This window comes from Vitis vinifera, chromosome 10 (assembly GCF_030704535.1).
Source record: "Vitis vinifera cultivar Pinot Noir 40024 chromosome 10, ASM3070453v1".
Classification (NCBI taxonomy): domain Eukaryota; kingdom Viridiplantae; phylum Streptophyta; class Magnoliopsida; order Vitales; family Vitaceae; genus Vitis; species Vitis vinifera.
This window is the reverse complement of record NC_081814.1, coordinates 5918944-5945697: the sequence shown is the minus strand read 5'-3', so window position 1 is coordinate 5945697 and position 26754 is coordinate 5918944. Positions and strand designations below refer to the sequence as shown.

Sequence of the window (26754 nt, the reverse complement as noted above, 5' to 3'; positions counted from 1 at the left end):
TTGGGGTTGTGCTATATTTAGTTGCTTGTTTGCATTAATTTTTTATTTACCTATAAAAGAAATTTGTCTAGGTAAATAGTTAAACTAGGGCAATATTTGCTTTTTATCTGAGTTTGAAATGGAAATTTTTGTAAAATGCACAAATATTCATTACCAAGGACCAAGGAATGCTTTTGTAAAATACAATGGAATTATTCAATTTTTGTGCAACTTCCATGTATGTTCCAATGCAATCGATCAATACATATATTACTTACTGATAAAAAAAAAATATATGTAGCATTTTTGTTCATAGAAGTTGATGTGCGCAAGGATGAAAATATCGGTAATTACGGATATATCGGTATTTCAATTTTACGGATATATCAGAGATATATCGATGAATATTTTGAAAAAAAAAATATAATTAGAAATATAATAAACATTTTAAAGTTGCTTTATTAAAAAATTTGATATATGTATAATATGATTTATTATATTTGATAATAATATTGTATGCATCGATAAAAAATATGTATTTTATAAGTGCATGTTTAGTATTAAATTATATTAAATATTATTTTATAATAATATTATGATATTTAATTATAATATGTCTAATTTTAAAATATATTTAATATTAATATTAAGATCCATTTAATTTAATTATATTAAATGATATAAAATAAATGATAATATATGTACACTTTTTTAATATTTAATTAATCTATTAATGATATTAAAAACATTATGAAAAAAATTATGATGATAATTTTTATATTTGTTTGTAATAATTATAATTAATTTGTTTTCAAAAATATTCTTTTGTGCCGACTTTTAATATATATATATATATATATATATATATATATATGTTTGGTACATATTAACAAAGGGCATAGTTGCCCTAGTGGACATGGGTTGTAGGAGAAGTCTTACATATGGGGTTCGAGTCCCCTTAATTGCAAAATTTTTTGAGTTGCAAAAAATTAAAGGCAGTCGCCCGCTTTGACTCGTGAATAGAGCCTGGGCAGGTGATTGGAGATTTGACTGGGAAAGGGGGAGCCTGGGCAGAGGGGTAGGCATCCTAGGGTTGAGGGAGGGCGTTATGAATTTTTTTTTTTCCAGAGATATCACCAAAAAAGCGGCGATAAATTGGAGAAATATCGGCGATTTTTGGCCCGTGACAAGCGATTAATGGGAAAAATCGGCAATTTATCGCCTCCAATCGATATATCAGCGGTTTTTAGCGATATTTACCAAAATTTCTCCTCTCCTATATATCACTATGATATATCGTGTCGAAACCTTCCGATACACGATATGTTGACGATATATCACGATATTTTCGTCCATGGATGTGCGTACACATTCACAAATCAGTAGCTTAAAGTTTATGATCATTAACATCTTTTTTATTTTGTTTTATGTTTCTTTATTTTTCTCTCCATTATTATTATTGTTTTCTTTAAGGCTATGTTTGGATTATGAAAAGCATTAGGAAAAGAGAAATAGGAAGGAATTCATTCGATTTTCGTGGAATATACAAAGAAATAAGAATTATTTAAAATTTTATACATTTTCAAAATTTTTAGGCTTTCAAAGTAGAAGAAATGAGAGGAAAAAGTTTGGATAAATATGGAAGAAATACTTATTTAGTTTAAACTTTTATTTTTTATTTGTTATTTTCCTTCCATTTTCCTTATCTTTAACTTTTTCCTCATTATTTTCTTTTCCTCAATCTTTTCAATCTCTAAAAGGAGCCCTAATCTTTCATTCTCCAATTCTTAGTTTTTCTATTGTCCTTGGTATGTATTTATGTAGGCTAAATGACTAACTTATATAAAAATATTATCTCAGCACAATTCTCGTGAATTAGATCGTGAGAAGTCAAGGACTAGAGAGCGAGATCGAGATAGGAACAATCGCCATCACAGGGACTACAAAGATAGAAGTTTGAGGGATGATCGAGGAAGGGGCAAATATGATAACTATGATCATCATCGAAGTCGTGATAATGACAGGTTTAGTTTGTTCACCTTTATTTTTTATTTTTAATTAATATCAATTTGTTGACAGAAAGGGGTGTAGGCAAATGCACTCACAAATTCTGACAAGAAACAAAATGAAATGATGCATATCTATGATGACTTATATTTAAATCATTTTATCCATTTTTTTTGATAAGTAATAGAAAAAAATGGATAAAATGATTTAAATATAAGTCATCACATGTATAGGAATGAAAATGCTTAAAATCCATTGTGTCTTGGTTTTATATTTCTTTTGCAGGCATCATGATTATAGTCGTGATAGAGAGAGGAGACAGAGACAGAGATCACGTTCCCGTTCAAAGGATAGATCTAGAAACCGATCTAAATCACGCTCTCGTTCCCGTTCTCGCTCAAAGAGGTATATAGTAGCATAACTTAGTCGTGGTAATCTCGTTGGTGATGAACCTTTTAGGTTCTTAAAGCTTTTTTTGGTGTTGTTGGTCAACATATGTTCCACTGGAAATTTATTGGTAAGCCTTTTCATATGTTACTTTTACTATGTTCTCCTTGTCGTTTGGACCCCTTTGATACAAAATGTCACTTCAACTAAAGTGCATCTTGGAAAACATCTGAACAGACAAGTGGTTATTACAATATGTTAAATAAACAAATAAAAATAATTCTAAAACCTTTGCTTAGATGCTCTTCTACAAAAGCATTCTTTACTACTAGAGCTTTTAACCCCAAATATTTTCAACTTCAAAGTACTTTACTATGTAACCAAATACATTGTCAAGGCACTTTAACCTTTTAGGTAATATAAAAAAGATATATGACAAATAGCACCCTAGGTTTTGTTTTTGTTTTGTGTGTGTGTGTGATTGGCTTTAGATCAGAAATTTCTGGATGGAATGCCTTAGTTATTTTGAGTATCACACATCACATTGTTAAATTATAAATTCATGCAACTCGTCTTGTTTCGCATATACCACAACGAAAAGTGATATTCATATGAGAGAAGGTTGAATAATCATTTGATGTTGTAGTTGGTGACTAACCATTTGAACATATACCTTATAGGACTAATAGGTCTTTGTTCTAATGAATTATTACTTGAAAGCATTTAGTTGTCGCACTAAATTTCATTCCTTAGATGAATGTATCAAATACATTGGTCACTCTAACATTTGTTTTAATGAAAAATAACCTTGAAGCTTGAATATATTTCACTTTTTTTGAGTAAGCAAAGATTTAATTTATTAACAACGACTAACAAAAGAGTGCACAAAAGCATACAGAGGTGCTAAAAGGTTAAACAAAGCAAAGGGATACACAAATCAACTCTCTCATACTACTTAAAGCTTAGTCAGTCATTGATGTCCATCATGGACAATGAACAATCTTCTATGTACACTTCAACACACTTCAAAAATTATACATAAAAGATTGTTTGATCCGATTTTTCAATATCATCAAATGCTCTTCTATTTCTCTCATTTCATTTGGTTCAAAACAAGCACAAGGGAGCAGCTCTCCAAACTTTCTTCTTTTTCTTTCTAACAAAAGATCCATGCCTTTTGACCTTATAACACAACTTTGCTTGCTTCACATGCAAGCTAGCCCACTCCACTCTTGCTTGCCATGCTCTAGAAAAACTGGACCTTCCTCCCTCTCAATAGGCGACTTTTGCCCCACAACATGTAACCTCCATCCCTTTCAAGGTACGCTATATCCAAAACCATTCTCCTTCCAGTGTGTGGACCCCACAACATTGTCTCCGATCTCCTCCTTGTGCAATTCCTCTTAGGATCAACCAAAATCACCCGTGGTGGATTTTCCCACCATAGATGAATGTAAAAACTCAAAAGTCTCACCACCACTTGAATGGTTGCTGGAACCTTTCTCCCATTGGATTTAACTAGGATTCTAGCCCATTGTAGATTACGAGGGGCTGTGTCTTTGTCCACAACCACAAATCCCCCACAAATGTCCCCAACCCTTTAAAAAAATCCTTTCCCCACAAGTGGAGAGGCACATAAACAACTTTCACCCACACTTCTTGGACACGAGGCCTAATCCTAAAATAGCTAGCTTTTGGAGACCATCTCTCCAACTGTAGCCATTTCCCTCAATAATTTCTCACCATTAATTGCAACACCTTTTCAGCTTCAACAACCCCTTCGAAATCAAACTAAATGCATGAGCCACCTAATGGTGCCACATGAATGATCCCCTTTAAGCGCCAATGGACCACTACCCATTATTTCATTGAAATAATATCGGGAACCTTATTTGAGGAACCACCCCACACACCCACAAGATACCAATTATTCCATATTTTTATTGATTTCTTTCATTCCCATCTGAACCTACATTGCATCTGCACCTCACCCCTTGGCTTGCTCACCATTTATGCATAAGAAGAGCCCTTACCAGGGACAACTGCCCTTCTCTCTGGCTTATGAGAGTGTACATCTTTAGCCACTTGCTTAAACTTTTGAGAAGGAGAAACCCCTAAACTTCTCAATTTCAAGGCCAACACCTTCCAGCCCCCTGGAATATCTCTCTCCCATTTGGGAACATCAGGGTGATTCTCTTTGCTTCCATCAAAACAACAGAGCACTACGAGAACCTCCCCACTCTATTTCTTTGCAATTCCAACTTGTAATCCGTCTCCCTCTCCTTCCAATCTATCCTATAAAGCTTTTGATTGGTGTCTTGATAACACATCTCTATGCCATCCAACTCCTTCCAATCCATCCTAGAAAGCTTTTGATTGGTGTCTTGATAGCACACCTCTACACCATCCAACAAGGCAAGGCCTTTTTCAATGAACCTAGTCTAGAAAGAAACACCACGACCCCTCTCCAACACCTTTCCACTCACTTTGCCTTTGACCTTCTCCATCGAGATCTCAAAGGATTTAAAATTGACATCAAATCGACATTTTCAGCGGATTCAGCCACTATGCTCAACCTAGATGTCTTTCTTCTAGCAAAGTTATTATCATCATTAATGGTTTGGCCTAATAATTCATCAAATGTGGTGTTGACTAAGAAATATGTGGTGATGGCCAAAGAACATTTGGTAGGGTGAAAAAAAGAAGATGAGCTTGCAAATCAACAAGTTAGGAGCTATTAAGGTGGGGCCTTTTGGACAATATGCATGAAATGTAGCAGGGTCAATTAGACACCATGTATTTCATGCATTTTAATGTTTAATGTCTGCTTGGATTTGTGGCAGGGTTGGGAAGTCTCGGAGCATTTGGTCCTGAAGTGTTGCATATATATAACCTTCATCAAAAGTTGTACTGCTTGAGGGTCTTGGCCTAATAGCTAGAGTAAGGAGTACCAATTGAACTAGTTGCATGCTCTGTCTCATAATTTTGAGGAGAGACCATTTTGCCCTTGGTTTCTTGAGGGGGTTTAAGAAGTGAATTAGATAGTGACGCATGTTTAATCTTACCTATATCTTAACCTTGACATGTGTTAGGTACATTCTATGATTAGAAATATCCTAGGAAATATTCTCATAAAGGATAAATAACACTTTTTAAAGAATAAATATTTTAAGGAGGGCTTTTGAAAAAGCCATGGTTAAAACTCTTTGAAATTGATTGGAGAAACTTTTTTTAAAAGCATTTGGAGATGCCTTATTATAATTAGTGGACAAAGATAGAGTTTTGAAGCCTTTATATAGCACCCTGCATCATTTTGTGAAGAATGTGCAAGGAGATCTAAGAATTTGTTCGGGTGTGCATTCATGGGATTTCTTTGTCCTTGATTGATTGTGTAGATTGGTTGGGTTCTTCTTGAGGGAAGGAGTTGTTTTTTATTTTCCCCCTTGTTTTTAGTTTTTGTATTTTTAGCTCATTGTATATCCCTGTGTACTCTTGTGCGTTTTTTTTTCTCTTCAATACAATCTCTTATCAAAAAAAAAAAAAAAGGAAAAAGGAATTTGTTTTGAAAACAAGGTGTTTCCTAATAACATATTTTAATTGTTTTTATTTGTTTTCTAAGGGTTGTTTTAAAGGCAATTGTATAGATATGGAGAATGATTTTCCCTTTGAGGTGGGTAATGAGACTAGAGTGAAGTTTGAGAAAGATAGATGGTGTGGTGAGCAACCCTTATTTGAGATTTTCCCTTCCTTATTTGCCCTTTCTAATTCAAAGGAGACATAGGTAGCTGATTTTTGGGAACAAAGTGGGGAAGGAGGAAATTGAAACTTCCATTTTATTAGGAATTTGAACGATTGGGAGTTGGGTGTCATGGAGAGGTTTCTTTCTAAGCTCCAAGGACAGACAGTGAAGAAGGAGGAGGATAGAGTAGTGTGGAAGCCCTTGAGGCCTGACTCAAGTGATAAAGGGATGGAGAGGGTTTGTGGGAGGTTCCAGGTTCAAGTCCCAATGGGGACAAAAATTTATCTATATAAAAAAAGGATAGAGTAGTTTTTTTTTTTTTTGATAGGTAAATAGATTTCATTATGAGCCAAAGGCTAGAGAAAAGGCATACACGGAGTATACCAAAGACAAAGAAGCAAAAAACAAAGGGACAAAAGTCTTTGGTGGGAGGATTTCTCATCCTTCTTCTTGTACTTCTTTTTTATATTAATATATTTTTGTGGCGTTTCCAATCAAAAAAAAAAACAAAGGGACAAAACAAACATGACCCTCACTTGGTGGCTAGCCAGTCTACAAAATCTATCAAAGACAAAGTGTGTTCCTCTATATACACCCTAGCCCAATTCAAAAAAGTGTACAAAAAAAATGGATTTAATGTCTTGATCGTTCCTCTCCATATCATCGAATGCCCTCCTATTTCTTTCTCTCCAAATGGTCCACATCAAGCAGAGGGGGGGGAGCTCTCCAAGCTTTCTTCCTTTTCTTGCCCACAAAGGAACCATGCCACCCTAGAATCAAGGGCTTCATTAGCAATAAGAACAACGTCCAAAATCTGCCTCCCATGGACGAAAGCATGCTGAGAATCAGAAATCACCTCCCCCATCATTGTTTTCAGTCTATTGGCTAGGACTTTGGCAAGCAATTTGTACACACTCCCTACCAGGCTGATTGGTCTGAAATCTTTTAGATCTTCGGTCCCCTCCTTCTTAGGAATGAGCAAGAGGAACGTGAAGTTTAAGCTTCTTTGGAAGGTCCCATGGAGGTAGAACTCCCTAAAGAGGCCTAAAATCTCTGGTTTAACAACGTCCCAACAGAATAACCAGAAGGCCATTGTGAAGCCGTTCGGACCTGGGGCTTTGTCTCCATAGAAACTGCTTAGGGCTGCAAAAATTTCTTCCTCAGAAAACATAACTTTTAGGTTGCTGGCCAAGCCTTCTCCCAACTCCTTGAAGTTAAGGCCATTTATACTAGGCCTCCAATCCCCAGGATCAAAGAGAAGGGTTTGGTAGGCACTGCAAACACCTTCTTTTATCTCTGCCAAGGATGAGAGATTCACCCCGTTTACTTTAATTTTGGATAGGAAATTCCTCCTTGCCCTAGCATTGGCCATTTTGTGGAAATACTTGGTATTTTTATCACCCTCTCTTAACCAGATTTCTCTTGACTTTTGTCTCCGAGAAGTTTCTTCTAGAATGGCCCATTTCTTATATTCCCCAAGATCCAGATTTTTAGCCTCTAGATCTTCAGGAGTAAGAGCGTTCTCATTCTCCTTGGTCTCCCACCGCTGCAAGCGGGAGAAGGCCTCTGCTCTGTTGAAAGAGACGTTGCCTACCACCTCCTTGTTCCATTTTTTCAGGTCCTTCTTAAGAGCTTTGAGCTTCTCAGCGATGCAGTGGCTGCTATAGCCTTCAACCGAATATCCATTCCACCAGCTTCTTACTAGGTCTTTGAATCCATCAATTTTCAGCCACATATTTTCAAAACGGAAGGGGCTTTTGCCTGAAGAGAAACCCCCAGCTTCTAGAATTATGGGGCTGTGGTCAGAGACCAGGCGAGGGAGAGCAGATTGTGAGATGGCAGAGAAGTGGTCCTCCCATTGGTCAGAGTAGTGTGGAAGGAAGGTAACAAAGAGGTCTTCTTTGTAAGAGGGCTTTACTTTTTGTTGGAGACAAATTACACTACCCCTTTCCCTTTAAAGATAATTTGGAACTCGTGTATTCCTTAAAAGGTGGGCTTCTTTAATTGGGAGGCTTGCTGGGGAAAGGTTTTGATGTTGGATCAGCTTCAAAGAAGAGGCTGGAAGTTGGCTAACAAGTGTGCTTTGTGTTAAGAGGAGTTAGAGTCCATTGATCATATTCTCCTTCATTGTGACAAGGCGAGAATTTTATGGTAGCTGATGTTCTCCATTTTTGTAGATAGAAGGCTTATTAAGGTTTGGAGAGCTGCTCCTCCTTGTATTTTCTAGACGATTTGAAAGGAAAGAAATAAGAGATTCTTTGATTGTGAGGAATTGTTTGATCAAAGGCTAAAAAATATTTTTGTTAACAATTTTTCTATGTGGGTTAGGGTATAAGTGGTGGGTACACGCATATGGTTGACTTCATAGATTAGTTGGGGGCTTGGTTGAGGCAGGGAGTATTTTTAGTGGTGAAGTTTGGTAAAACTTAAGTAGTGTAATCAGGAGAGTCAGTCAAAGAGAATGTTAAACAAATACAGGTGATTAAGCGGAGGCTTAGAAAAGTCACAGAAAATGATTATGTTGAATGAACTTGATCATGCGAGCCAAATTCCAATATACTCTAGGTGTTAGATTTCCCTCTGATTCTTAAGACAAGGTAGCACTTTTATCTTGGGTTGAAATTAAATTTCTATAGAACATTATTTGCTCTTGGCTCTGAATTTTGAAATATTTATTCAATCCTTCACATAATAAAGGATTGTATACTTAGAAAGAAATGCAATATGTTGGTGCTGCTTGAGTGAGAAAGTGTTTGAGATGCTCACATGTTGGTGTATGACATGGTATAAGTTCCATAAGTGCATTGATATTAGGTGTCACCATCACCCTGCCTTTTAATAGTATCATTGGGAAGAGTTTCTATGTCATAACTTTTTTCCTTCTTTCCTGTCATTAATTTCTTTCTCTTGTTCATTGTCTTTTATTTTCATTTTTTTTTTTGAATACTTATATTGAACATTGTTTCTCCATTTTTCTTTGATAAAATTATGCTGTTTTGATGTTTCAAACCATTATTGTCTTGTTGCAAACATATATTTTGTCTCCAGCAAACGGACCAGTGGTTTTGACATGGCACCACCTGTCGCTGCATTGCTGCCAGGTGCCGCTGTCCCAGGTCTGCATCTATTCTCTCTGCTACATATACATAATAAGCTTTCCAAAACTAGTTAATTATGCTAAGTTCTTCACGTTATAGGAATAGTAATGCTATAGTTGCTCCATTTATTTGTTATTTATTCTATTCTTTATGCATATTATTACATTTTATCTAATGGTTTATAATGGAAACTGAGAACCATTGTTGTGTTGTTTGTCTGTGGTGTGTGGTTCTTTGTTTGTGTCTTATGTTATCATTTGGGTAAGAAGGCAATGTTGGGCTACATGTCCCACTGTGCTACCCATGGGCGTGGCCATCGTAGATATTATGTTCAACCGGGAACCAATGCACCGATTAGCTGGATCTTGTTCGCCTTCAACCGGCAACTGTTGCCATTTGGTAGACATACAAATATTTCCCAGCATCTATAATGATAAAATTTATTTTTTATTTTATTATCTGAATGGTATTACTATTTTAGGTTTGGAATATTTCTTTTGTTAACATTAAGAATGGTATAATAGTGTTAGGTTTCTATATGTGTTGCTTCCCGGCATGTAGCAGCAACACTTTAAAATTATCTAGTCCTTTGATATTTTTTCACATATTAACTTGTGTCTTTTTTGTTAATTATGCAGGAGAACTGCCAGGTGTTCCTCAGATGGTGCCAGGAATGATTCAAAACATGTTTCCTTTTGGGGCAACACAGGTGTGTGTTCTGCAAGCATCTGTTTATGCTGTCATATCCTGATGTTGCTGACTTACATGTACTTTAATATTTTCATCAGTTGGGTGCTCTTCCACTCATGCCTGTCCAAGCTATGACGCAGCAGGTAAAATATGAGACTGTACCATTTTTTTTTTCTTCTTTTGCCATTTTTTCTATTCGTATTCTTTTACTTGGTTTCATTGTTAAATCTTCAGTTCCTTTGTTTCTGATAGGCTACAAGACATGCACGTCGAGTATATGTTGGTGGCCTTCCTCCCCTGGCTAATGAGCAGGTTTTACTCCACGTCTTCATTTTTCTCTAAAATAATTAGAAGGTTTCTGTTTCTCAAAGTTGCCTTGCTGAACATTCTGTACATGGCGTCATGGCAGACCTTCCATTCTCTTTCTTTTTTACTTTCATCATCTGATTCTAAAATACTCTTATTGATATAATACCAGCTTTGCCTTCTCTTTTGTTTAAATTGATAACCATACATAATTTACAATATAGTTTGACAACTCGTCATTTTGTGGTATTGGGCTTACAAATTGTTTTTGTGTTGATACTGTTAGTGTGCATGCTCAAAACAAACACCTCTGTCTTTCCACATATGCTTCTGTTTTTATATTTTGACCTGCTTGAGTGCCTTGTCTCCTCTGTATGGTACTATGGCCAAGTTACATGCTTTGTTGCATACTGATATATTATCTAGTATGTGGCTCGAGCAGATAGAGAGGTAATTAGATGGTATCTTATAATCATAAATGGGCCTATCAAAAAAAAAAAAAGCTTATAATCATAAGTGGAAACTAAACTCAATTTCTGAGAGCAAATCTTTTCATTTTTTATTTATACATAGATAAGAGATGTGAATCATAGGATAGTGGATCATCAAGGTTTGAGGCTAGAGCATAACAGATTGAGAGGTAAGAGGGGGTGGAAAAACCTAGAAGTAGCCCCAAGGGGGATTGGAGGCTTGGAGCTCTTAGATGAGGCCTTGACATGTGCTTAAATTCTTAAGATGGGCTAAGAGCTTTTGATGATGGAAAAATCCTTTTTCGATTAGTCCCCTTGGCTTTTTATAGAAGATCTGAAGAGACAAATGAGACAACCTACTTGGGAAGGGCATGCCCAAACAAGGGAAGGCCTCTGAATCTGCCATGTGAGTATAGTCAACTAATAGGAGTGTTTTGATCCCTATTGAATCAAGGTGCTAGGCCTGCACGGGTGTTGGTTACCTTCTGAAGTGTTGCATCACATGCTGGTTGTGATAAGTGTTGTTTATGGTGTATATGGATCCTCTGTTTCAATTCTGCATAAATGGATCCAGTGTGTGCCCTATTTACCCTGCCTCCAAGCCTCTAAGTCTAACTACCAATCCAAGATCTTTAAATGAAACCCTAACTCCCTGTGATAGGAAGGCCACCACCATTACTAAGATAAATCAAGTCTATGTGGGATGCCCTAAGGCATACTTCTAATTTGGGGTGGCATAATAGCATCAAGGTGCTTTTGTTAGGATTGTAGATATTAGTTCACCTTCTGGGAGTCTATAAATGGCAAAAATTTAGTTCTTACTTTAGGCTTTTTCTTGAGTTATTTATTGCACTTTGACTAGCATATGTTTCATTACATTTCTTAAATGTCATCTCCTGTTTCTATGATAATTTTAAAGGGCGATTCTCTTGTTGTTAGTAGGAGCAACATAGAATCTGTCCATATTTATAGAATTTGGTTTATTTAATGTTTTGAGTATATTTGGTAGGGACTAGTTCATGGAGATTCTAGGGATTGTAAAACTTTTCTGGTTTAATCAAGTAAAATCATTTTCTTCTGTCTTCCTTTCTTCCTTTCACATCCTTTCTTGCAAATTTTTTCTGGCCTTCTTTTCCACCATTCCTTTCATCACCTTTATACTTCTTCTTGTTCTTCTTTTTCTGCCTATTTGTTTTTCCAATGGCGGGAATTTATGAAAAAGCTCCTACTGAAACAACCCAACAGCCTAGATCCATCACCCATTATGATAATCGAACCCTTTAAATCACTCTTGAAAAACTGAATGGTAGGAATTTTCTTGGGTGGTCACAAATTGTGCAACTTTTCCTTAAGAGTAGAGGAAAAATTGGGTATTTGCATGGTACCATTGAGGAACAAAAAAATCTCAAATCCTTCTTTCGAATTATGAGAAGCTGAAAATTCTTAGGCCATCTCATGGTTGATCAACTCTATGTAACCTGAAATAAACCATTTTTATTCCTTTCTAATGCCAAAGAAGTTTGGGATGTGGTGTCTGAAACATATTCCAAGAAAGGAAATGTTGCTCTTCTATTTAAGTTGAAGACAATAATTCACAATACTAAGTAGGGAAATCTCACTGTGACTGCCTAGTACAACACTGATAGTTTTATGACAAGAATTGAATCTACATCAGCATTTAGAGATGAAAGCATTAGAGGATGCTGCGATGCTAACAAAAATGTTAGAATGAGACCGAGTCTTTGAATTTTTAGCTAGGCTTAATCCTAACTTTGATGGAGTTAGAGGATGAATGGTTGGTAAGGAACCTTTTCCATCTTTAGATGAAATTTTCTCTTATGTAACAGACTAAAAGTGAAGAAGATTAAAGGGCTAGGATGATGAAGCTAATTTCACAAGAAAGTTAAGCACTTAAAATGGTTCAAAAGAGTGCTAACTCTGCTGCTACTGGTTGGAACAAATCAGGGACAACAAAACCTGGGGTAAAAGATACTAGGTGGTGTGATTACTACAACAAACCAAGACATATAAGAGAAACATGCTAAAACTACATGGAAAACCTTGTTCTCTTGGCGACAAAGGAGACAGGCAGTCATATAAGAAGATGAATCAAAGTGTGACCGCCAAGAATTTTGAACCTACTGATGGCACAATGATGGGACAACTCAACACTCATATAATGTCCCTTTCACCAAAGTCAATTAGAGGCCTTGTACACACTTTCTAACAGACTGGGAACTTAAACTTTATTAATTTTGTTGAATTAGGTTATACCCAAAAAACTGAGCGTCATTGATAACATCTCATCTAATCCTTTGGTCAGATTCAGGGACAACTGATTACATGAGTCTATTCACATGCCCTTTTAACCTATATTCCATATTTGGGAAAAGATTGAGTCAAGGTTACTAATGGCTCTTTTATTCTCATTCATGGAAGGGGGTTCAATTTCTCTATCTTCTTTCATACTATCATCCGCTCTTTATGTCCCAAATGTTGCTAGTAATTTGTTTTCTATTAGTAAAGTTACAAAAGAACTAAACTGTTCAGTAACTTTCTTTACCACTCAACTATGGGAAAGAGGATTGACAGTGTTGAAGAGAGATAAGGGTTGTATTACCTGCATCCTGCAGTGCACAAAAGTGCTCAAGGTCATATCACTAAAACGCTCAAGAATGAAGAGGGGATTTGGCTGTCACACTATTGACTAGGACATCCAAACTTTGTTGCCCTTAAACTTTTATATCCCAAAGTTTTTTCCATTCTAAACCCGTCACCCTTCTACATTTCAGTGTGAAATTTGTGAGTTATCCAAGAGTCATCGAGTTACATTTCTTGTGCAAAATAAAAATTCTGAAATCCCATTTTTTGTTGTTCAAAGTGACAGATGGGGCCATCTCACGTTACTTCTTATTCTGGTGTTAGATGGTTCACAAGCTTCATTGATGATTGTACCCATATAACTTCAATTTACCTTCTCAAAGGGATATCTAAAGTAACCACAATTTTCAAATCATCCCACAAAATGATTCAAAATCAGTTTCATGAAAAAATTAAAGCTTTTTCAGACAAGCAGTGGAAAAGAATATTTTAACAATATTTCGGGATCTTATCTTATTGAAAATGGGATTCTTCACCATTCCTCATGTTTTGATACACCCTAACAAAATGCAATAGTTGAGAGAAAAAATAGACATTTACTGGGAGTTGTTAGAGCTTTATGGTTTACCCATATTTTCCCCAAAATTTACTGGAGTGATCCTATCTTAACTGCTTTCTATTTAATAAGCCTTCTAAAACTCTTAAACTCCAAAACTCATGTCCATGTTCTAAAAACACTCTTCCCAACATTAATCTCTTTGGATCCCTTTCTCTCAAGGTTTTTAGGTGCGCAACCTTTATTCATCTTCTAAGTAGGGTATGATCTAAATTAGATCCTAGAGCCATTAAGTGCATGTTTCTGGGTTACTCATCTACACAAAAATGGTACAATTGTTTTCACTCTCTTACCAAGGAAAATTTTATCACTATGGATGTGAAATTCTTTAAAGATCTGTCATACTTTTCTAGGACAAATCTTTAGGTATCTTTCGTCTTATCCTTCATATCATATCATTAACCTAATCTATTGTACCCAATTCCAAACACTTCTCTGATGGATCCTATACTTGTCTCTGATTAGCCCAACAGCCAAATTGATATTAGGTGGCAAGGGAACATGAGGGGAATTGAACAAGAAAATGAACTAGTAAATATTGGAGTTGCGGAGGACATTCAGAAATGGAGTAGATAAAAATATATTTAATCTTTCAAGTCCATTGGTTTATTCAAGAGGACAAGGTAATGGATCCTATCTTTCTATGTCACGACCAATCTTGAAACCCGAAGGCATGTAATTCTAATACTCTTTTTCCATCGAAACCCTTGTTTGATAATAATCTTGATGTTCCTATTGCTGTTATAAGCTGTACAAAACATTCTCTTTCCAATTTTCTGTCGCACCATCGCCTTAAGTCTAATTTCAAAGCTTTTACTACTAGGTTATCTTTTGAGTCTATGCCAAAAAAACGAGGCTCTAAAAGATTTAAAATGAAAGGAAGCAAAATTTGAAGAGATGAGAGCTTTACATAAAAATGAAACATGGGAAGTTGTTGAATTGTCGAAGGGAAAGAAAATAGTGAGCAATAAGTGGGTGTTCACTCTTAAGTATAGGGTTGATGAATCTATTGAGAGACATGATGCTAAGTTGGTTGCCAAGGGTTACATTTAAACCTATGACATTTACTATCAAGAAACATTTGCTCTAGTTGTGAAAATGAACTCTATTAGGGTCCTATTATCTTTGACAGTTAATTTAGATTGACCATTGTAACAATTTGATGTGAAAAATGATCTTCTACATGGAAAATTAGAGGAGGCGTACATGGATCTTCCACTTGGTTTTGAGGGTTGTTTGGATAATGGATAAGTATGCAAAATGAAGAAATCTCTATATGTGCTTAAGCAATCCCTAAGAGCTTTCAAAGATTCACTAAATTTGTGTGTACTGATGAGTCCTCTCAAAGTCAAGGGGATCATACTTTATTCTTTAAACGCTTATCACTTATAAAAACCATGGTGCTTATTTTGTATGTAGATGATATCATTGTTATGTGTGATAACAAGGAAGAAATCAAAGGTTTGGAGAGTTGACTAGAAAATGAGTTTGAGATGAAGGACATGGGGAACCTAAGATACTTTCTTAGATTTGAAGTGGCAAGATCAAGCTACGGTATAATTGTGTCTCAAAGAAAGTACACCCTAGACTGACTAGAAGAAACCAGAATGACTGGTTCTAAATCAACAAAAACACCTATTGATCTCAACCACAAATTGGGGTTCTTACAAAAAAAATTTCCATTGAAAAAGGAAGAGACCAAAGGCTAGTGGGAAAACTGATTCACCATTGGAATGTCATATGGATGCAGTTTAAAGAATCTTAAAGTATTTAAGGCTACTCCACTAAGGGGCTTTTGTTTTCCAAAGATAGTCATCACTATGTAGAAGTCTATACTAGATTGGGTTGTCTCTCTTAAGGAAAGAAGATCAACAAAAGGATACTTCACCTTTGTAGGAGGCAATCTTGTTATATGGAAACACATGAAACAAACGGTTGTGGGAAGATCCAATGCTGAAGTTGAATTTTGGGCCAAGCCTCAAGGAATATGTGAAGTCTTATGGATTAAAAAACCACACAAAGAGTTTAAATTGGAGCGTAAAGAACAAATGAAGATTTATTGTGATAATAAAGTTGCAATCAGTATTGCATGTGATGTGGTTAAACATGATCATAATAAACATGTTGAAGAGGATATGCACTTCAGCAAATGAAAAATTGTGAGAAACTGTTGAACAACCAATTTTCCTAAAAGTTTAAGCTTGTAGGATTTGGGTTCATGATGTATTAATACTCTCCAACACCCTCTCTCACTTGTAGCCTCTTTTTTGGGCTTATATGTGGGCTTAATACATTGGGGAAATAAACCTACGGTGGTGAGGTTCAAACTCATGACCTCCCACCAAACAAAGGCTCTCTTTCCATGTTGAACAACCGATTTTTCTAAAAGTTTAAGTTTGTAGGATTTAGGTTCACTATGCATATATACTCTCCAACATGAACAAATTTTCACACATTCTGTAACAACCAAGCAACAACTTGCAGATGTCTTCCCAAAAGGAATCTCAATAATCGTGTTTGAATCTATGGTTGGCAAGCTAAGAATGCACGACATCTATGCACCAACTTGAGGGGGAATGTTAACAGGAGCGACATAGAGTCTATTCAGATTCATAGAATCTGGTTTAGTCAATATTTTGTGTATATTTGGTAGGGAGTAGATCATGGATTAATTCTAGGGGTTGTACAGCTGTATATTAGACTTTTTATTTTCATTTAATGTCTGTACAGATCATGCATGTATACCCAGTAAAACTTTTCTGGTCTAATTAAGTGAGAAATAATTTCCTTCTCTCTTCCTTTTTTCCGCTTGCACTTGGTACCTCTTCAAACAGACTATTGCGACATTTTTTAGCCAAGTTATGACAGCAATTGGAGGAAATTCAGCTGGTCCAGGTTTGTTCAGTCCATTAACTAAGAATATATCCTGCAACCATATTGTTACACACTCCACTTCAAACCACCACAAGATTTCATTCAATTATAGAGCATAACTCAGTACCCTTATTTTCAGGTGATGCAGTTGTCAATGTGTACATTAATCATGAAAAGAAGTTTGCATTCGTGGAGATGAGAAGTGTTGAAGAAGCAAGTAATGCGATGGCATTGGATGGGATTATGTTTGAGGCATGCTTAACTCTCATTTTCTCTCTGTGGGATGGCAGTAAAATTATGAAAAACAAAGAATGATTACATATTTCATAAGTTTTTGCATTGTCTTAGATACAATTTTTACAAGTTTCAAATGTCAAGACGTACAGCATGATTGTAGTTTCATGAGCTTTTCTTCTGATAGCATTTTCCCTGCTACTCTTTACAGAATTTTTTGCTTCTGCAGTAAAATGCATGTTTGATCATATGACTTGAGATGCATGGAACATTTGTAGTCCCTACTGTGACATGCTTTTTTGGTTTTATTAGGGAGTTTCTGTGAGGGTAAGAAGACCTACAGACTACAACCCTTCTTTAGCTGCAGCACTTGGTCCTAGCCAGCCAAGTCCTCACCTTAACTTAGCTGCTGTTGGGCTCATGCCAGGGTAAGGGGGCGCTATCATCTGTTTGAATAATTGGTTTGGAGAATTTTGTTATTTCTAAAAGTTTGCTTGATGGTGGTAATCTTTATAGATCCAAAACAAATTTTGCTTTTTAGAACTGTTCGTTAAAGCCTTTACTGACAATTCACGAATTGTATTTTCTGTGTGTTTTTACCTCTCAAACAAATACTTGTAAATATTTTATTTAGGAAGAACATAGAGAAAAACCACTAAGGTCAAACAAACTCCAAAGTGTTAAAAACCTAAAATAAGAATAGCATGTACCCTAGAAAATACTCTGGAATAACAGCAAGCCTTTTTAAGGGCATCTCTTAATTGATTTGTCAAACTAGGAATCCAGGCAAGGGATCTAAACAAGATTTTGGAGACGTTAATATAAAGAATACAGCTATCATGATCTTTCAAACTTATTTGCTTATATCACAATTTCTGCGTATGACTTTTTATTTTATGTACATATTATTACTGAAGCATTTATTTTCTGGTTTGCTGATTCTGGATCTGACTGACAGTGTAATTGGTGGAGCAGAAGGACCTGACCGTATCTTTGTAGGTGGATTGCCGTACTACTTCACTGAAGAACAGATACGAGAATTGCTTGAGTCCTTTGGGTAAATGCAGGCCTCATTCCCTTTCCATTTTCCATTACCTCCTAAGTTGTTGTGTTCTTGCTGAACTTTTTATTTTCTCCTTTGATCCATTTTCTTCTAATAAATCTCATCGACATCTCTGGAGCCACCAGAAGTTATATTTCCATGTCAGGCAGCTGTCGTATATTCATATTCTAATAATATACTTTTGACCCATTACAGGCCCTTGCGTGGTTTTGATCTTGTTAAGGATAGAGACACAGGAAACTCTAAGGGATATGGTTTCTGTGTTTATCAGGTGAACAAAGTTAATATTTTTTTACTCTCGTTTCTGCACATGAATTTATCAAACTATAGTTATCTAATTCCTTAGGATGCTCTTTTGCTTCATTATTTGATAATTAATATTCACCCCTATAAAGGTTTGATTGATTCAAAATCACAAAATGAAGTGACATGCACTTGAATATTCAAATAATGAGCACTAATCCTAGCTTCCAAAACAGTGGTTGAGAAGTTTGCTCTTCTCAATTGCAGTCTTTTAAGATATATAACCTTTCATTTTTCTGGAAGGTCATCCTTTATGACATCTGGTCAGCTAATTTATATGCACTTCAGGATCCAGCTGTGACTGACATTGCTTGTGCTGCGCTTAATGGCTTGAAAATGGGTGATAAGACTCTTACAGTGCGTCGTGCCACAGTTGGGTAGGTGTCTTTGAGTAAATCATACAATGATTGGAATCCTGACCTTGTTGTTTTGTTTTGTTCTTCAATAAGTCCTCGCTACAGCATGCTTTCCAAACTCACCCCCCACTCCCCACCCTTTTTCTTTTTCTTTTCAATTTTTTTCTGCATTTCCTTCTAATTTCCTCAAAAGGTTCTTTTATTGCTGTTTGACTAATTTCTTATACTATGGTGTGCAGGATAGTACTTAAATCTTAAAGTAATATTTGTCTGAAATCACTCAAACTTGATGCTAAACAAATAGGAAAATATATGGTGAAAACAATTTTTTAATTTAGAATTTTGCAGGAAAGAATACTTTCTGAATTTTAAATAGGACTCAATTGAACCCTAATAAGAAGTAAGCCTATAAAGGCACGCTTGCTGACATTTTAAACAGAACTGCATGCCCATGTTTGCTCTCATATCTCAGCTTTGTGCTGACTGCAAATCAAATGAAGCCAGCATGTCACCTGATTCTGCTTGTTAAAGATATTCTTTTAAGGCACCTTTTCTGGTCCATGACCTGTATATCAAGTATAAATTTAAAAATATATTCCTATAGCAAATTGTTATTTGTTCCTGTAATCACTTCTAGCAATTACAAGATCATAAAATGCTTTACTGCATAAAACCTTGGTAATTTGTTCAGCTTTTTGTTGTCTCATGCAATGGATAGAAATTGGTGTTTGCAACTGCCTTTCTAAAGAATGATTGGAAATTTTGATTCAAATACATTTTATTAGGGCATTATATAACTATATGATATTTTATGCAGAAATGTTAGTATTCTATATTTGCAAAATCATTTTATTTAAAATACTTAATATGCAATATATAAAGCATGAAATAGGCTTATCAATGTGCAAAAGAATGAAACAGGTATGAAAACTACTAGCAGTTTACCATGTACTAATACTATGTAGGAATTCAATGTAAATTTGCTGAAATCTTGTTAAAATCTAATTTTACAGCAGTGGACAAGCAAAATCAGAGCAGGATAATATATTAGCTCAGGCACAACAGCATATAGCTATACAGGTAAAGCAACCATATGTACTGCTCCCATTGTTCTTTTTATTCTATCATTTGTCCATTTCTTGCCTTATTTCAAGTTTGGGTTCTAGAAAATTGCCTTGCAAGCTGGTGGTTTGAATCTTCCGGGAGCAGGTATGGCATTCACAGCAATTGCAGAGACTCCAACTAAAGTTTTATGTTTGACTGAGGTATCATCAGTTCCCAAAATTATGTGATTATAGGCTATATATATAATTTGTTATATATATATATATTTTCCAATGGGATATAATATCCTTAGCTATCATTTCCAATGGAAATAAGATCTTTGAATAGTATATCCAATAGAAATGATATTCTAGGATATCACATCCAAGATTGATATTATCCTATGCTCATGTTTGGTCTATGGAAGAAATAAAATATGGAATAGAAATCGCATTCCAATATTTACTATTTTTCTAAAATAAAAAATATGTAATCTTTTTCATGTTATTTACTATTTAGAAACCTTTTCACAATTTATATTTTTTTATTAGTAATATTCATGACTAAAATATTTAAAATTTAAAATATTATATTAAAAAGTATTACATTATATTCTTGAAGACTATAGATTAAATAAAAAGAAATGGATTTATGATCCATAGGATATGTATGTCTCATATTTTAATTTAGGATTATCATTTCCCATGTAGAGGAGATATAAGAAAGAGGTTAGATAAGTTATTCCATTACTTATCCTATTCTATGTTTCGTTGGTGATGGCATAGAGTGAGTTACCCCCATATTTGGTTGAATATATGATAAGTTATAGAATAATATATCCTATCTCATCATCAACCAAGCATAATGTGTTACCCCATCTCTTATATTTTCCCATGTTATATCCAGCAAACCAAACATGAGCTTAGGTCTTTTGTCTTGGGGTTTATAAATTGTGATTTCATTTATGTTCCTCTTTTTTGGTAATTAATTTAACTGCTATATATTAACCGTTACCTAAGAGTTGATATTTTCTGTATGATAAAGGTGATTAATATTGATGAACTGAGGGATGATGAAGCGTATGAAGAAATATTAGAGGACATGAGAGATGAAGGCGGGAAGTTTGGTATGTGTATTTCTTTCCTGTTTGCCTATGCATCTATGCTATTGTATCTTCTATCATTTTAGAATTTAGTTTGAAATAGAGCTATGTTTTCATTATGGTTCTCATCATATGGTAGATTCCTCTTATTTGAGGAAGTGATATGATTCCAGGGTTTCTGTACATTGTTAGATATTATAAGATATTTCATCTATATAAATCTATGCAAATATACTAGCTTCTTATAGATGTTATAGAATTTATTATTTTGTGGGTTTAAAATCAAGAAGCTCACTCTTAAAAACAAGTTTTATTAAAAAGTTCACTTTAGAGGCATTATGCAAGGTAGTTTGTTTGATTGTGTATTAATATAAAATTATCTCGTCTTTTTTAATACAACATCTTGTTGAGGATTTGGGAATTCTAAACTTGAATTTTAGGATTCTCATGTGTAACCTATGGAGTATGAACATAGGGATATTGAATGATACATCTTATTTGGTTGATTTTTCACTTAGAAGAGAAATGATCCTCTTTGTAGAGCAGAAATAATAATATTTCATAAATAATATTCTTTTAATATTTAATAAAATAGATTTCCACCAGGATTATTAGGTGTTAGAACATCTATTGAACGACTCCCTTTCTCCATCATTTTAGTGAATATAGTACCTGTTGGTTGTTGATTTCTATTATATCATTTGAAGATAACAAGTTTTGATATCTTCTATAAAAACAATGGTTTTAAAAATCAGACCTTACCAATCAGTTTGATTGCTAGCTGGTCATGGTTTTGGTCCAATTAGGTTAATTGGGCCGGAAAGTAGTCAGATTGAAATTGGACCAGTTGAACTGGCGGTTCGACTGGTAAACCGTTTGGTTCAACCAATTTTTTTTTTCTCCGCAACCCCTCCCGCCGAAAGAACCACCCCCCCACCCCTCTCCCTGCTGGAAACACACCCCCACCCACTTTCTTCCCCTTTTTGGCTGCCCTTCTCCTCCCTTCCTTTCCAATTTTTTTTTATTTTTTACGTCATCTCATTATTATTTATTTTCTTTTATATTTATTATTTTTTTACTTTGATATTAATTTAAATTAATAAAAACATTACAATTTTAAATAAATTTTTTATTTTAAAATAAGTTTTTGATTTAAAAATAAATTTTAAATTTTAAATTAAAATTATGATTTTAATTTAAATTTCTAATTTGAAACTAATTTTTTGATTTTCAAATAAAATTTTAATTTTTAAATAATATATAAATTATTTTTATTTTTATTTTTATAATTATTTTAAATTTTAATAATTTATATATTTATGACATCACCGGTTCGACCACCGGTCCGACCAGTGAACCGTGAACTGGTAACTTTTCTGGTTCAATAATTGGTCCGGTTTTGAAAACATTGGCAAAAACCTTATTCTCTTCCACCTTGATTCCTTTTTGTTGCTAATTTCATCACCATTGTTACTATCATAAAGGAATAGGAGCTATCATATATTATATAAATGGATTGCTAGTGGGATACTGTTTCTGCTTCTGGTTCATGGTTATTAATCAGTTTTGATTCAATATAACTTTTTCCATTTGGGTGTATTGCTTAGGAGCCTTGGTGCATGTCGTTATTCCTCGTCCTAGTCCAAATGGAGATCTGATCCCAGGTGTTGGGAAGGTAATTGGTTTTATTTTGCTACATATAATGGAGATCTGATACAATGTTTAGGCTTATGTTTGGGATCTCTATCTTCTCTTTGTTTCGTTATGAATAAAAGTTTGAAAACCATCTGCTAATAAAATCTCTCTCTATCATCCTCATTTGTTACCCAAAGATCACATTTATTGGTCCAACCATCCATCTTTCACTCCTACGCTATATTCACCTTATTACGGATCTAGGTGCTTAGAGATGGGTGTAAATCTTCCCATTCTGTTGTTCTGCATGCAGGTGTTCTTGGAGTATTCTGACACTGCTGGTTCTTCCAGTGCTAGGAATGCACTCAGTGGGAGGAAATTTGGTGGCAATGTTGTGAGCGCCGTTTATTATCCAGAAGATAAATATTATGATGGTGACTATGGTGCATAAGAAAAGTATATGCATGCTTTCTTATTTGTTCTATCCTGTATTCCCAATGTATAGTTAGTCCAAAATTGTTCTGCAGATGCTTCCGAGGAGTTATTCTAGAATGCTTATAACTGAAAAAAAAGGGACTCCATTTTCATGTTAAAGGAGCCTTTTTTTAATCGTTTTTCTCTTTCCTTTTTGCTGCTCTTTACATGGTCTCTTTTCTTGAATGATTTGAGGGCCGCATTCCTTGGTAGCCCAAGCTTTTAGCATGTCTAGTCCATTTAAAACCAGGGTGTTAAAAGATTGGAGCTTCTGGTAGTTCAGATGGCTTATTCAAGTATTAGGAGAACTAATGCTAGTTTTGCTATTTTTCTGGATGGGAAAGTTTAGTTGTAGAGAAAGATGGGAGGAACCAAGTGTTGAATCTTATGGTCTAGCCAGTGAGCAATCAAATATTTCTTTGTATGTGAATTAATTAGTGAAAAATTGCCTTTCCAGGTAAGCCATTTCTTTATGCCCAAGTATGAGAAAATGATCTCGAACCCAACTTTTTTATGGTAGGTATTGGTGGAAAACAGATTTAGGGAAAGCATTTATAGGTGCTGCTGGATGATTGATTGGTAGGTGTATTATGGAAGGATTTCCCTTATCATTTTCGGCATCAGCTTTTAGGCAGTAACATAGGTCATGCAGATGGATTTCAGCTTCTTGGATTATTTGAGTTGGGACTCTGATAACGCCCTTATTTAACCGTGTGAATGTAGAAATGTGATTGTACTTTGAGAGATTTATAGGGTATTACCATTGTGTACAGTGATGTAAACAATAGGAAGAGTTGATTTCTCGACGTGACTCGAATGTTCTTGATTGTAAAAGTCAATCCAAGTTCTTATATTTTGGTGTGTGTTGGGGGGGGGGGGGGGGGGGGGCGCGAACGATCTCAATTTGGAAGTGCTACTTCCATCACATTCTGTACCATCCTCCTTTTCATCTTTGTAAGGCAGCAGGTGATCCAAGGTAGAAATCACGAAAAAGGGAATTTATTTCTATTTTGTTAATTCTCTTACCATCCCCTTTCTACTAAAGAGATACCATCATGATTTTTTATTTATTATTTATTTTTAATTCAGAAATTATCTATTGTACCAAGAAATGATAAAGACCCTAACAAGGGCAGTTAAAAGGATGGCTTTGCCTTTCAAAATGATAAAAATTGCTACTTCCTATTCTTCTTTGTCATCTCTTTTAAGGCGGCAGGTGATCTAAGGTAGAAAACTTGTCTTGAAAAGTGAATTGCTATTTTGTTAATTCATTTACCATCCCTTTCTACTAAAGAGATGTCATCTTGAAATTTAAATATATATATTTTAATTGAGCAGTAACTTACAGCAGTGAAAAGAAGAGTCTTGCCCTTCAAAAATGAATGTTAAGATGGAGGGCATTTTCTGGCTACAAGATAGACATTGTATCCGTGCGGGAGACAGTGAAGGTCATAAAAAGTGCATCTATCCCTTCGATATATTTTTTCTTTATTGATATGTCAAATATTTCAAACATTTTTTGATAATGAGGATTACTTTTTTAATTAGTACGGAGATTGCATAGGATATGATTTCCCATTTATTATGACTAAAATAAACAGGTCAATGTTATAGGTACTGTAGGTGAAGAAGGCGAGTAGGATAAGAAAGAATCGTGGGAAATAGAGGCATTAATTTCAAATCACCACGTAGGAGTTGAGTCGTCAAAATGTCAATGATTGCATCCCCTGCTGCTGACTCGATCACAGCGCACGCCCACCAACCATCATCATCACCGTCCTGCTCCATTAACAAGACACGTAATGCTGACTAGGATCATTCTGGATAAGCTCTGTAGACCGATTCCTCGTAAGTCGTATCCATGGTAGTAATATACTAATATTATAGAGTTATAATTCCGCTTTCAGGCAACACGCACTATTTTATGTTCCAGTCCTCGGCCCGCGGGTTTGGATAACAACGCCACCTCCTCCTCCTCTCATCGCTGTCATACCATATGCTATATATATTCTCCTCCACACCCACCCTCGTCACTATCCATTTTCCTTTTTCTATCGTTCTTGGTGCGTTTGGTTAAGAGGAAAGAGCAGGAGATTTTTCTAGGCAGAAAGAAGAAGAAAATGTTGGCGATATTTAACAAGGGATTGGTGGAACCGCCGCAGGAGCTGAACAGCCCAGCTTCAGTGAAGGTATCTGTGAAGCCCAAGGTTCCAGAAGAGACTCTCAAGGATTTTCAGTCATGCCATTCAACTAATGCTTTCTTAATTAGTCTTGGAGATGCAGCATTGCTTTCTTATATTCCTCCATGCCCACCCTACTCCACCCAACACAGGTTTCTCTCTCTCTCAATAATCAATTAAAAATTTAATAGGCTACTAAGTTCCAATGGCCTTAAATGGGCCTAGATCATTTGAATGGACTTTTCCATCCATATCTGGCCCATGGCAGTGGGCTTTTATTTCTCTAGAAAGCTCCATTTTATAAATAGACTCTCCACAGAATGTTAGAATCCAGAAATCTTAGGAGATTCTGAGAAGCCATTTTGTCAAATCTCTAATCTTTGCTATGATGAAATGCCATAGAAAACAAATACTGTATACCCATACACAAATCAAAGCTTTTTACTTCAACTAAAATGTATGTAGGCGAAAATTAGGATAAGATACTACTTCCTATCAATAAAAAAAAAGGGGGTTGTTGTACTAATTATATTAGGGATTGCAGGTTTTTCTGTGGTTTGGATGACATATACTGCATTTTCTTGGGGACATTGAACAACCTATGCAGCCTCATCAGGCAATATGGACTGTCTAAGGGCACTAATGAGGCAATGCTTGTGATTGAAGCATACCGAACCCTCCGCGACAGGGGTCCCTATCCAGCTGATCAGGTCCTTAAAGATATGGATGGCAGCTTTGGATTTGTGCTCTTTGATAGCAAGGCTGGAACTGTTTTTGCTGCATTGGTAAGTTGTTCTCCCTCAGTTACCAATTCTTCAATAAGACTGTGTGAAATTGGACAACGGCTAAGGCTGAGTTTGTTGTGTGTTCATTTGCTTACTATTTTGTGAATGTTGTTGAGCAGGGTGCGGATGAGGGGGTGAAGATGTATTGGGGTATTGGAGGTGATGGGTGGCTGGTGATTTCTGACAATTTGGAGGTCATAAAAGCAAGCTGTGCTAAATCATTTGCCCCCTTCCCAACAGGTACTAATTAATTAATTAGTGGTTTCTTTCCTCTTGACACCACATTTGTTTTAGAAAATGAGAGAAACTGATAAAATAAAAATAATAATTGGCTGGGTGGATGATGCAGGGTGTATGTTCCACAGTGAGGGAGGGTTGAGGAGCTTTGAACATCCGATGAACAAGATGAAGGCAATGCCCAGGATTGACAGTGAAGGGGTAATGTGTGGTGCCAACTTCAAAGTCGATGACTATTCCAGGATTCACAGCATGCCCCGTGTGGGAAGCGAAGCCAACTGGGCAGTATGGGGGGCCCTCATGTCTGACTCTTTTGAACATTCCAACATAACTACATGACCTTTATACCTCTTTTCTTGCAACTGGTTTTGTGTTCATTTTCTTTCTGTTATTCCACTTTTTCTCGATGTGTATTCTTCTCCTTCTTTAGCTACTAAAATTGACGTTGAGATGCTGGATTCCAGGAAGAAAATGTTCTAAAAGCGTACATTTGGTTTTTGAACCTATCACTAGATAAACAATGGCACACTCCAAATTGTCTGTTTACAGCACAAATCGCGGAAGTAAACTACCA

General features: G+C 35.5%; 2 protein-coding genes across 5 annotated transcripts in view; both read left to right on the top strand.

The window, feature by feature from the left end:
* LOC100243034 (splicing factor U2af large subunit B) overlaps positions 1–23113 on the top strand; it is a 28459-nt gene extending 5346 nt beyond the window's left edge. The window contains exons 1-18 of one of the 4 annotated variants that reach the window (XM_059739964.1): positions 1892–2003; positions 2272–2391; positions 9161–9228; positions 9480–9609; positions 9849–9919; positions 9999–10043; positions 10153–10212; positions 16728–16788; positions 16907–17019; positions 17314–17429; positions 17960–18058; positions 18260–18335; positions 18656–18744; positions 19737–19803; positions 19890–19988; positions 20812–20893; positions 22477–22544; positions 22818–23113. In XM_059739964.1, coding sequence (XP_059595947.1) covers positions 1943–2003; positions 2272–2391; positions 9161–9228; positions 9480–9609; positions 9849–9919; positions 9999–10043; positions 10153–10212; positions 16728–16788; positions 16907–17019; positions 17314–17429; positions 17960–18058; positions 18260–18335; positions 18656–18744; positions 19737–19803; positions 19890–19988; positions 20812–20893; positions 22477–22544; positions 22818–22955 — 1563 coding nt within the window. In that variant the 5' untranslated portion in view covers positions 1892–1942 and the 3' untranslated portion in view covers positions 22956–23113. Of the gene's footprint in view, positions 1–1839; positions 2004–2271; positions 2392–9160; positions 9229–9476; positions 9610–9848; positions 9920–9998; positions 10044–10152; positions 10213–16727; positions 16789–16906; positions 17020–17313; positions 17430–17959; positions 18059–18259; positions 18336–18655; positions 18745–19736; positions 19804–19889; positions 19989–20811; positions 20894–22476; positions 22545–22817 lie in introns of those variants that run through there. The other 3 variants (XM_059739962.1, XM_059739963.1, XM_059739965.1) reach the window with 3 other exon arrangements.
* Positions 23114–24887: 1774 nt separating this feature from the next.
* LOC100853236 (stem-specific protein TSJT1) lies at positions 24888–26667 on the top strand. Its single transcript, XM_003635359.3, has 4 exons — positions 24888–25310; positions 25703–25943; positions 26063–26183; positions 26293–26667. The coding sequence occupies exons 1-4, from the start codon at positions 25099–25101 to the stop codon at positions 26517–26519; spliced, it is 801 nt and encodes a 266-aa protein (XP_003635407.1). The 5' UTR covers positions 24888–25098; the 3' UTR covers positions 26520–26667.
* Positions 26668–26754: the final 87 nt, after the last annotated feature.